Here is a 12,866-nt window from a genome sequence, read left to right as displayed (position 1 = left end):
TTACTATTTCTTTCATAATAATAACTACTTTCATGCTACGCTACCATCCTACTATTTCTTTCATAAGTATATAATTATTGATATAAAATAAGGAAGCGAATAATAAAAGCTAATAATAATAAATTACGTAAAGATGTATTTTTGATAGCTCATAGCACTCATAATAGTGCTATGATTATCTTTACATTATTTATTATTATTAGCTTTTATTCGCTTCCTTATTTTACATCAATAATTATGTACTTATAAAAGAAATAGTAGGATGGTAGCGTAGCATGAAAGTAGTTATTATTATGAAAGAAATAGTAAAATAAAATGGTAACGATACATGTGATATGCAATATACTACATACATGTGATAAGCAATACTACTTATATGTGATATACTATATTTTTTTCATAATAATATAATAATAACTATTTTCTTGTTACGTAACCATCCTATTATTTTTTCATAAGAATATAATTGTTAATATTGTTATAAGAAATATAAAATAAAATAATTACTTGATTCTTATAAATCTCATCTTCTTCTATCGATTATGACCCTCTGGCTGGATTCTCTTATAATAAATAAAAACGAGCTAACCGCACATTTAACCTATGTCACATGTCACATATCACATACACGTTATATATATTATATATATATATATATATATATATATATCTATACATAACCCCGCACGTTGCTAATATCGCGGAGCGCCACTAACGCCGCCTGTGTCAAACGTGAGAACTGTACAAGATTACCACTACATGCATCTATTGCATGTGTGTTTACGTGTGATATACGTGTATGCATGTGTTGTATACGTGTGTTACACGTATAGATACTATATACTATGTATGCGTGAACGACGATGACGACGTGGACGTTTCTTACAAGAAATTTTTCATATTTAGACTTTGCATTATGATATATCCGCTTCCAAAGCATGTAGAGCAAAAATAAAGACACTTTCATTATATAATTCGATCTCAATCTATCGATTAAACGTAGTAAGAACTCGATAGCTTCAGCCGTTATATGAGTAATATCCGACTATGATATCTCAAACTGTCCGATTCGCGTAAAGATACACGGTGCCTCGCTTCTGAGGGGTCGGCTTCGCCCAAACTAGGCGCGTGTCTCTTGATATGTGTATTATTCTGCACGCACATAAAGCAGACAAGAATGTACTGTTGTATCTATCCTTGTCAGCTGAACATATTGCAGCCCTATCTATCGCGACATCACGCGACTAATCTACTGCTCTGCTTTACTCCTGAGCCACGATTTTGCACACACACATATGTGTGAAAACTTTACTGATATATAACTTTTTTACTAGACTAGTAATCGCATTTTTAATTGTTCACTAATGTTCCTTCATGTTATCCCAACTGCGTGAGCTAAATCTTATGCACAAACAAACTGCAGAACTTTTTTATTAAATAGGTATTGTTACAAGCTGACACAAGAAGCCAATAACAAAACTTTAATTATTTAACTTTTCTTGGTTTTTTTATGAATTATATATGGAATTATAGTTCGCGCAGTCCGTTCTTATAAGAACTTTAATCGTGGGATTTATTGATCTGTATAGTCGATAAAAAGATATCGCAATGCAATTAACATTCGCATTCGGTCAACATAGACCATCTCCGACATCCTCTTAAGGGGATGCTGACGGTTCTGCCTTACCGACCGAGCAATTTTTTCTTTTAGACAGGTTATTCTTTTTATTGGCAGTTTGCATATACAAAATATGATCAGAACGAACTTGGAATTGGATAAAGGAATATAAGTGAATGTTTAGATATCAATTTACAAGCCTAAGTAAAACAGAATAGCTTGTCTAAAATTTTTGTGCATATGTGTGTGTGCACAAAATCAACTTTAGCGTATTGTTAAATTTAGCAGTGCCAAGTTTTTTTAATTAAAATTCTTTAATTTTTTAAAATTATATTAATTTTTAATTTTTGCATAAATTTTTTATTTTTTATTTTTTATTAATTTTTAAATTTATCTTTTGTATTATTTGTTTTATATTATCTTTTTTTTTATTATTACAATTCTATATGGGTTTGCAACTTTCAGCGCAAAACGAGGTTCAACTCACCGGGTATTTCGGAAGCGAGGTTTATAATTAAACGACTCCATATAGATTTGTCATTTAATTTTTCACTGATACAAGTTTCTACTTTCACTTGGTGTAATTTTTTTAATATCATTACTTTTCTCTAGTACGACTCTATATGGGTTTGTAACTTTATGTTACACCTGAATCAATCTACTAGATTTATTATGGGCCAGTTCAGATAAGTTTAAAAGAAAGACATATGCCATCTGACAAGAAGTTGAAGCAACCGGCCTTAAGATTCATAAAAATTGATAAAAATATGGGAACAAATAAAAACACAAACCATCAATTTTTCCTATTTCGAGATTTTTATTGCAAATTGTGCCTGAATATATCATCCAATTGCTCATTAATCATTAATTCCTGATCTGCGATAAAACTCTTTTTTACACATTGCAACATTAGAGTTTAATCCCATTGAACGAACATTTTGCGTTACAGTTTTCTTGCATGCAAGAACTCGTCTTTTTCTACGTAGAGACCTCTGATGTGATATAAAAGTGCAAGATGTTGCGTTTGTTTCGCATCCGAATCGTTTCCGTATCATCAATTTGATCTTCTTTTTGCATACAAATATGATAAAAGTGAAGATATTCTGCAGGATATCCACCAAATTAGTAGTATACCAAACGTATTCGGGTATTCTTCCAAAAATCCATGTCACTGTCATCACGGACCATTTAATGCCCATCACGATAAATAGCACGATAAATAGTTTCAGATATAGTATTAACCTACAAACAATATATACGTATTTATATTTGTATATCTCAATAAAAATAATCAATATTATTTATCAAGTTATCTTTAAAATATAATAGAATAAATCCAATCCTAAAAAGGAAGAGAAAAATAGTATAAAATTTAATTGTTTAAAGAAATTTTTGAAAAATAAGATCTTTATGAAATATATGCATTTATTAACTTTATTCTCACTATTTGCCACATTTCAAGAATAGCAAACTTTATTGAAAAAACACAATTAAAGTCACATAGTAATATGTTTATCTTTCTCTATAGATTATGTAATTTACAATTTAAAATTACAAGAAAGAGAAGAAAGGAATAAGCACACCGAAAAGGTGTGTTGCTTCCAAATAATCTCCTCTTTCTTTCATTAGTAATGCAGATCAGTTCAATATGTAATATGTATGGTTGGCAAAGATATTGATCAAAATGTATCGACATAAATTTCATTAACTAAAAACATGTAAGATCACACATCGGTGCAAAAATGTCTGATAACAGACCATTTCTTATTGTTATTATATCGCTTGCTTTCCGAATCTGCTAGACGAAAGCTTGTATCTTTTTCGTAGCCTTTGATCTTTAATGCCGTAGCGATGGATAAGCAAACGCTACTAATGATACATACACTTTTGAATCCATAATAATACAGTGCAAACGCTTTATCATCTGTAAGTATGATATGTAATGAATTGTTATACTGTTTCTCACAATATATAGAAATACGATAGCATTAATAGAATTATCTGTCAGAGACGTTTACTTACTATGGAACCAACAATCTCCTAAATGAAATTCCGGTCGCCAAATCTTTGGTACGTATTCGGAAACAGAATCCATGATGACACAGACAATAGCAAAGATAAAGGAAAAACCCCATGCATAAATCGCATAATACATAAACTTTCTTTTCTCTCGTTGTTTGACGTTTCTTTGTAACGAACCGAATCCTCTGTAATTTATACAACATAATTAACTAATTATATATAAAAAAAATCAAAATGTGAAAGTTACAATGATTAATATTCAGAAATTATTTACATTATTATAGTATATATTGTGACGTTGCCGTCACGACGCGCATCCCTCCAGCCGAAATCGCTGGGCACGGGGCAGAGCGGCCACGCCACGCGAGAGAGAGTACGAGAGCCATGCCGATTATCCCCGGAGAGACGGTTTGCGATAGCGAAAATAATAGATTTTAATTCGCGTTTTATTTTTATATATTTTTTATATCATATTGGAGAGCCTTGCCGAAGACGTACCAAAATAGCTCGGACCAAATAACGAGATCGAATACACGAACGACAACCTTGGCGGAACAAAAACAGCCTTGTTTATCCAACGGGAAAAGTTCGGCGAACACAAGGACGCAACCGTTACCGCACAAAGCGCGCACATCCTCGAGACGACGCAGGGACGCACACAAAGAGGGCGAATAACCCACCCGCACCACCGAGACTAACAATAAGAATTATTCGACCGCCATTCAGCGGAGCCGGAAAAGCCAAATCAGCCGTGCCTCTGAACATCACGAGGCACTAGGACCGACGAGGCTACCGAAATAAGTAGTCATTAATTAATGCCGGGAACAATTAGCGCGGGTTATCGAGAAGGGCGCTGTAACCCTAAGTACGGCCGTGCGAAGTCCGTGCGACAACGAGAAGTCGTGCGACGCGGTAATTGGGCGGGCGTCCACGCAACCCCTTTCGCGCAGGATTGAGTCCCGATATCGATTCGGGTCGGTAGATCCGACACTCTCGTACTGCCTGTCGTGTTGGTCGCGTGTCCGCTCTCGAGAATCAGCTGGCGGTATCGAGGATCCAGGGAAACGCTGAGGGACCGAAGGCGGATAGAGCTCCCCAGGAGAGAAACTTCATATCAGTGAGGCTGCCCGTGCCGTAAGAGTAGAATTACGTTCGCGTAAGTCCGAGCCTCGATCGTTCTAACGCCGTCGCGAGTAATTTTGGTGATTTTGGCGTTCGCGAGGGCCTAGCCCGAAAATTCGTGATTTAGCGTTTGCGAGCGACCGGCGTTAAGCGACGAGAGCCTCCGAGACCGTCCGTCCGTGAGTTCGAGTACGCGGCATTATCGTCTCTCCGGGATTTGGTCGGGATTGCGTATCGCGACTGTGCGTTGTCGCACCTTTGTGGAATCTCGTAGTGCGATCGAGAGAGTTTCGTTATCGTGCGAGAATCTCATCGCGGAAGCAATTGCGATCCGATTGAAGGGCGTTCGGGAAGAGAGTCGCGTACCGCGTTTACGGTAGTGAGATCCCGTGATACTCGCAACCATCGGCGAGAGAGCGCGAGCGTGAGAGAGATCACGCGAGAGCGCGAACGCGAGAGTGAGAGAGAGAGCGAAATCCCGGCCACGGGCCGTCGGAAGGATATCGGATTGCGTCGCGAGAGACGATTTCGTTCTTAATGTTAACCGTCTTTGGGTTCGTTTAACGTTCGCACTTGAATCGTTATTTTTAGTGTGAGTTGTTATTGTTAGTCCCGTTATTTTATTATGATTTTTTTTGTAAATCTTAGTTACCGTTATTAGCATTCGAAGCGAGGACTTCGTATTCTTTTGGCATTGTCGAAACACTTTATTTTCCGCTCATTTTTGTATTATTTATATTTCTTTATATTTCTTTATATTTCCTTTTATAATAAATCTCTATTATATACTAGTGTGAAGTCTATTACGTCGTTTCTTTCGTGTATCGTTTCGTCCCGTCCAAATTATAGGTGCGGCGATCAATTGCTTTCGCGATTTTGATATTTAGCTACTGACTCGTGTCGCGGCAATACCACCCTGCCCCTCTACCGTTAGGTGAGCTAATCGGCCCGTAGCGGGATTTCGGCCAAGGGTTTTGCGTTAGATTTTTAGTGTCTCGCGGATTGACACGTGTAAGATCGCGTCTGGCGCCTAATTCTTTAGCGTCTCGCAAATAGTCAGATTGGCGTTCCGCTGCGGCACGCGCGGAGCGACTCAGACCCTAGTTTCCGCGGCGTGTGAACCGTAATTAATTTCGTTTTTGTAGACGAGATCCAGCTCCATTCTTCCGGTCTACCGCGCGCGAATCGGAAGAAAAAGTCGTCGCAATATTTACATTATTATTCTACAGACACGAGAAAAATAATTTAAATTTTTATTCAGTTTTAAGAAACAAATTCTTGACAAAAAAATCTATTTTTGTTTAAAAGTATCGTATTGCTTATACATAAAAAAGGAAGAAATAAAAATGAAATAAATATCAAATTTGCATAATGTTAAAAATTCAAAAAAAGTTTGTTACATATTATATCGCGAATTATTTGACCACATTATAATATTATAAATATGTAAATTAAATATATAATATATATGTATTTATTATCTAATACGCCATTTTTTCAATTAACTTGATTTTAACAAAATAAAAACTAATCGTTTAAAAACTTGATACAATAATTGAAATTTCCAAGAAAACTTTTTATCTTAAATTTCAATTTAAGTCTATTATTTCCTCTTTACTTTTATAATGAAGTCAAATAGTTGGTTTTACACTATCACGTACCAACATAAAAAAATTTTGCTTGATTAATTCAAAATGTCGCGTATCATTCCGCTTTGTCTTTACGTTGCTGGTATATATAATATCAAATTCATTTATATATTACACGAAATGATTTTATCACGTCATTTTGTATAATATAAAGCAATTCTATAAAGGTATATTAAAATTAGAGGTAAGTTAAAACTAAAGTATAATATGAAATAATTAGCAACTTACCTGAATGTCCACCACATAACAAAGCTCATCATACTTAGCCAGAAGTAAGCCGACATATAAAAAAAGTAGTTGAGGAAAGCTGTAAAAATGAATAAAAATAAAAACTGTAATAATAAATAATATCTTATTAACCATTAAACGTGTATATTAATATGCAGATATTCAAAGTCATCACGTTTTTGATTTTACATTAAAAAATAGAGTTACTCTAACTTTCTGCACTAAAATTTACACCAATATTTAATAAATGCTACTGATATTAAATTAAATAATGTTTCAAGACATAACTCTACAAAATTCAATAATACAAAAAAGTATACATATATATTGAGGCGAACTCAGATTAATTATACATTAAAATGCATATAAAATTTTAATTTTATTCACTATTAATCCTTGCCTCTTTTTTAGATTTTGACAAATCATATATTTAAATTATTAAAAGGATTAATTACTATACGAATATACAATATGCTTGACAAATATATACGCTGTATACATATAATTATATGATTTAAATATACTGTACCAATTGTAATACAAACGGGATATTGTACATCATCCGCTTTGATTATATAATTCACAGTGCCAATTGTGTTTGCAATGGACAAAGCACCGCTGTAATTGCGTAACATGAAGCCGTGTACATTTCGGAGCTCTGGCAATATGGAATACACCAGAAATATTGGCAACAAAAATAATATAGATATTATATGATAGTTCACATGTATGATGTTTGCGTGAAAATTCGAGGAAGCATTATCAGTTGGAGACATTAAAAACTTGTTGATCTCGTCTTCTGTTTCTGAGCAATAAGTCATTTCAAATTTATCCTCTTCCATGACAACGAGACAAGATGATGTCCATTTAGCAAATATTTTATAATAAGATAAATAAATAGATCCGTTGGCAAAAATCATGTAATCATACTGATGACCATCGGGAAGCAGGGTGCGATTCTTTCCCTCGCACGAATCGTAGACGGCCAGCTGAAACAATTCGTCCACTCTCTTATCGCTCTGCATTAAATCGTTCGTGCATCCGTACACGTTCGGGAAAACGTATTTAATTTTTTCGGGAATGCATTTGTCGTCATCTATCCTCATACGATCGCCAAGTGGACAGCAGAACAAAATGCAAGTAATATTATGGCACATTTCGTATGGAATAATGTTGCTTTTATTACTATCTTTACTGGAATTTTCAAAATCTTCATTCGACATAGAATCATTATTTCCAATTAAATTTCCATAAACTTTATGTAACGTAAAATTTTTTTGATGATTAACATTTATTGAATTCATGTGAGATTTCATTGGCATTTGTTCATCATTTTCATGATTATGTATAAAATGTGTGTCCAGTTTATATTGCTTCGAATTAACATCCTCGCGATCGTTATTCATAGAAATAGTGCGAAATTCATTCTGCATTTCATATCGCGTATCGGTGATAAACTTTTCGTACAAATCATATCGTGATGTTTTTATTTCGTCACTATAAATTGTTGTAGATTCCACGTCAACCTCGTATCGTATCGTCAAATTATCATCTCTCACTTCATTGTTGGCGAAATTTTGCTGAGAATTTATTGATGAAGTTACGAGAAGAAGTTCACAACACAAAAATGCAAAATTTTTTCCACACATTATTTTAAATAAGTTTATACTTTAGAGTAATTACATAATCAAACCAGTCACGCTTTCACTATTCATCATTTATAACATAGGTTTCGAATTTTAAATAATTAAAAAATTTCATGTTATATAAATTTATACCTTTGCTTTTGTAATAAGTGCACGAAAGAAATGCGTTAAATCTAAAATATGCAAGTATATATTATAATAATATCAAATTATCTTTTTTTTGTTCTTTTCTGCGAAATCTCGAAAAATCGATCTGATTTTATACTAGTTAACGATTGCGCAATTAATTTTTAGTTATCTCACTAGATTCAATATAAAATTTATACTGTATCACTGTATCCGGCTTTGTCTTCTCTTTCTGAAAGAGAGAAGAATGCGCAAGAAACATGTTCCATGGGAGAGGAGATGAGACTATCGAGGACGACGAGTTGTCGATAGTTTTGCGAGGAAACACTGTCTGTTTACTACAGTCAAACTATATACATACATATAACTTTCACACAAGGAAAACAAAAAAATTATTGAAATTTCTACTGACGGTAGCTTGATCAATCCAGCTGCAAAATAAAAATACATTTTTGACTGATTTTTTTTTTTTTTTTAGATATAAACACTTAAATAAAGAGCTATTACATTTTTTAAACTTAATAATACTGCTAAAAATTAAAAATAGATTGATAAGCAGCAACAGTCAAGTAACATAATTTTTTTATTTTTAAAATTTATTTTTTATTATATTATAAATTATTTATTGTAAATTTTATATTTTAATATTTATATGAGATTTTAATTATTAGGTTTTAAATATTAGGTTTTAAATATTTGTATATGTAAAAATTTCTTTTAAATAGTAATTAATCGATAACACATGTGTGCGTGTGTAAGAAAAATTTTATTTATTCCACAATTTTTTATTAATCTCTTCGTTCTTTCTAAACTATAAAAAAATTTTGAAAAGATGAAATTACGTTAATGTATCAGTTTATTGTTATTATTCGTCAAATCTTGTATAGTGCTTGCAAAGATAAAATAAAGACAAACTACTATTTTGAAACCGGTTTAAATTCGATGCTCGCTAATAGTTATATTGTGACTGTTTATTTCATTGAGAATTAAAAATAGTCATAGATCAGATGTCGCTGATACTATTTTAATTTCTTACTTCCGACTTTTGATGAGGAAAAGACATCTTTCAAAAGAGTTCATTGATTTTTTCGAAATAACATGAAACTAATAATTACTAAAAATCAAATCATATTAGAAAAAGTAGTACATGATTTATTTGCAGTATTATTAATCTATATATATAAGTACCGTCCGTCTGTCTGTCTGACCGCGAACTACTTCCACATTTATGGACTGATCTTCTCGAAATTGGAACCAAAGTGTTGCAAATTTTTTGGGGATGGCTACTATGTGGTTTTTTTTAATTTTTAATTTTTTTTTTTTTTTTAATCATATAGGATGCTGTTTTCGTGAAAAATATTTTTTTTCAGATTTCTACGCCAATGTGTTTAGAATGTTCCAACACATCGAAAAATCACATTTTAAAAAAATTTGCGTGTGTGTGTGTGAGGAAGCTATGTTTTCATGAAAAACATTTTTTTAAAGATTTCTATGCCAATGTGTTCAGAATGTTCCAAAACATTGAAAAATCACATTTTTAAAAAATACATACACATTTTTAAAAAATACATACACATACGTAAAAGTGACGCAATGTTCGCATGTAAAATGTGTAAAAACGACTTATAACCGTATTATTAAGACATAAAAGCGAAAGAACGCCAAAACTTTGGCAAAAATTTTTATTTTATGTGAAAAAATTATGCAAATTTGAAACCTGTACATTGTTTCCTGACCATTCTAATACATACATACGTACGCACGCACGCACGCACGCACAAACACACACACGCAGGCACGTACGTACGCTCGCATGCTCGCACGCACGCATGCACGAGAGAAGTGTGTGAGAGCATTTATTTATTAATCGATTAATTTTTTTTTAAATCAGTGACAAAATTTTTTAAATGTTTTTTTATAGCGAGATTTTTCCAAAATTACCTTAAGAACGATATAAAGTTTTGATTCTTGACGTAAGTCATTTTATAAATTACTATATACATAAGTTGCTGATTTCATATGTTAAATGTCATAATGGATGGAATGGATAAATCGAACGAAATAGTAAATGTTATTATGAATGAAATGAATGGAAATGAAACAGAAAGTGTTGTGATTAATGAAATAATTGGACAGATTGAGATAGATCAATTAAGAGAAATTGAAGAATTTAAAAACGGTAAGTAAAAACAATAATTAATTATTTAATTTTGGTATAATTTATTTGATTGTTTAATAAGTTATTTTAACTATTACTAATTTATCTATTATACATTGATATACTGTTTATGAAAAAATTTTAAAATAATAATTTATATATAGATTTTTAATTTTTAAATAAATATCTACATATACTACAAAAAAAAAATATAAATATAAAATAATTTAACTTTACAATTTTCTTTACACACAAATATTTATAAATATATATCTCTATATATAAATTACATAAAAATAATGATGATAACTTATGATTTAAAAAATTTCAGTATTGGAAGATGGACTCGATCATTTATTAGTAAAGGCGTTAATCGAATATGAAGAACAAGAGGAAAAGAAGAAGGAGAATTATGTAAGGAAAGAATGTAAGGACGAGTATAAGAAGGAAAATAAGAAGCGTAAACAGGAAGATGGTTCTAAAAATAATAAGAATAATAAGAAAAATAAAATATGATTATAAAAATTTTTTATAACATCATTATTTTCATGTAATTTATATATTATATCTCTATTTATAAATATGTTTGTAAAAAAAACTATATATATATATATATGTGTGTATGTGTGTGTGTATTTATTTTATATCATCATATATACATGGTGTCCCATTTTAAAGGACCCACTCAAATATCTCAGAAACACTGCGTTAAATCGAAAAATGTTTCCTACAAAAGTTTTAGGGGGTTTCGAGGGGGACATAACCTAGTAATATTCATATGACCTTGGGCGGCGTCTCCAAGGTCAAGTGAAGGTGGGAATACATTTTTTTAATGGAAACCCATATTTTTTATTATAACATCTTTTTCTACTAATTAATTTGAACAACTTTTATCTGAAGCATTTTTTTATTTTCCAATATTTTTTAAGATTCTATGTAAAAATTCCGTCGTTTTTATTTAGATTTATTAATAAAATTTTTTTTCTGAATTTTTTCCTTTTGTCATTTGACTTTCAATCGTAGGATTTTGAGGGGGACATCCGATGGTGACCTTGACTTTGACCTTGAGGTCAAATTTGAAGGTCATTTGAAGGTTAATTTTAAAATCTTAAATGGAAACCCCCATTTTTTATTTGACATTCTTGTAGCTGACATCGAGAGCTTTCCAAAACACTATAATTAAAGGTTTTTTTATTAAGTACTTTTCGAGTTAAGACTTGAAAGTTACAGTATCGCCGGCATTCGCATTACCCAAGATGATCGACCGACCAAAGGCTAAAACCTCTTGAACATTGTTCAAGATCATAATCTTGATAACATTTGTTAAGATCAAGGCCATTAGAAGTTGTTTTTCTTATTTCCATTTTGACGTAAAAATGTCGAATGGTGAGATATTTTTCAGAAGTTAGTTATCAATTTGCCTCATCCAAGGAGGATTAACTGGAGCTCAATAGCAATTGACATACTGACTCTTAGACAACTTCTTCGGCATTCGCATGAAAGACGTCACGTGTCCTGAACGAATAATCCTATTCAAGTAGCCTGTTGCAGATACGGAATCTCATCTTAAGTAACTTATCTCTCACTTGTTCCCAATCTCGAGACATTCTCAGACCTGGATTTTTTCGATCGTAAAATCGGAATTCGGAAAAAAATGCCTGAATACTCGCCTAACGAGATTGTCGATATTCTTCTGATCTTAGGAGAATGTTGGCGCAATTACAAAAAAGCATCAGCATTGTATCGTAGACGATTCCCTCGACGCCAACACGCGGATCATTCTAGGATACGCAAAATTGAAATTAGAATTCGGAGAGGAAATCTTCGTCGTCAACGAAGAAGATACGACAACAATGATCACGTAATAATCCTTACTTTATAGCAGTTGTGGCGATGGTGCATTTTAACCCACATGTAAGTTTGCGTGAAATTCAACGTATGCTGGGCATTCCGAAATCGACTGCTGGTAGACATCTAAAAGCCGTGAGATATCATCCTTACCACATAACTCTTAATCAAGCCTTAATTGAACAGGATTACAGAGATCGGCTATTGTTTTGTCAGTGGGCATCACAAAAAATTCGAAACAACGAATTTGTTAATTACGTACTTTTCAGTGATGAAGCTACTTTTCACAATACTGGGATAATGAATAGACATAATTGTCACTATTGGAGTTCAGTTAATCCTCATTGGATGGGGCAGATTGATAACCAGCATCGTTGGAGCCTAACTGTCTGGTGTGGAATTGTTAATGGCTATTTATTGGTCCTTATTTTTTTGATGCCATGGTTAAT

General features: G+C 32.5%; 1 protein-coding gene across 3 annotated transcripts; it reads right to left on the bottom strand.

Moving 5' to 3' along the window:
• Positions 1–2,425: 2,425 nt before the first annotated feature.
• On the bottom strand, positions 2,426–8,936 carry LOC145940708 (G-protein coupled receptor Mth2-like). Of its 3 annotated transcripts, none has more exons than XM_083046159.1 (6): positions 8,612–8,936; positions 7,169–8,219; positions 6,640–6,718; positions 3,641–3,825; positions 3,377–3,542; positions 2,426–2,860 (listed from the first exon to the last, which is right to left on the bottom strand). In XM_083046159.1, the coding sequence occupies exons 1-6, from the start codon at positions 8,678–8,680 to the stop codon at positions 2,476–2,478; spliced, it is 1,935 nt and encodes a 644-aa protein (XP_082902285.1). In that variant the 5' UTR covers positions 8,681–8,936; the 3' UTR covers positions 2,426–2,475. The 3 variants fall into 3 exon arrangements, with proteins under 3 accessions (XP_082902285.1, XP_082902286.1, XP_082902287.1); XM_083046160.1 differs by having other exon boundaries at positions 8,418–8,931; XM_083046161.1 differs by lacking the exons at positions 3,377–3,542; positions 3,641–3,825; positions 8,612–8,936 and having other exon boundaries at positions 7,169–8,406.
• Between the last annotated feature and the right edge of the window lie 3,930 nt (positions 8,937–12,866).

The sequence above is a fragment of the Prenolepis imparis genome, unplaced genomic scaffold (assembly GCF_030444845.1).
Source record: "Prenolepis imparis isolate NDT839.2.m4 unplaced genomic scaffold, iyPreImpa1.0 SCAF_9, whole genome shotgun sequence".
Taxonomy (NCBI): domain Eukaryota; kingdom Metazoa; phylum Arthropoda; class Insecta; order Hymenoptera; family Formicidae; genus Prenolepis; species Prenolepis imparis.
Note: the sequence above shows the minus strand (reverse complement) of the source record. Positions and strands in the feature narration are given on the sequence as shown.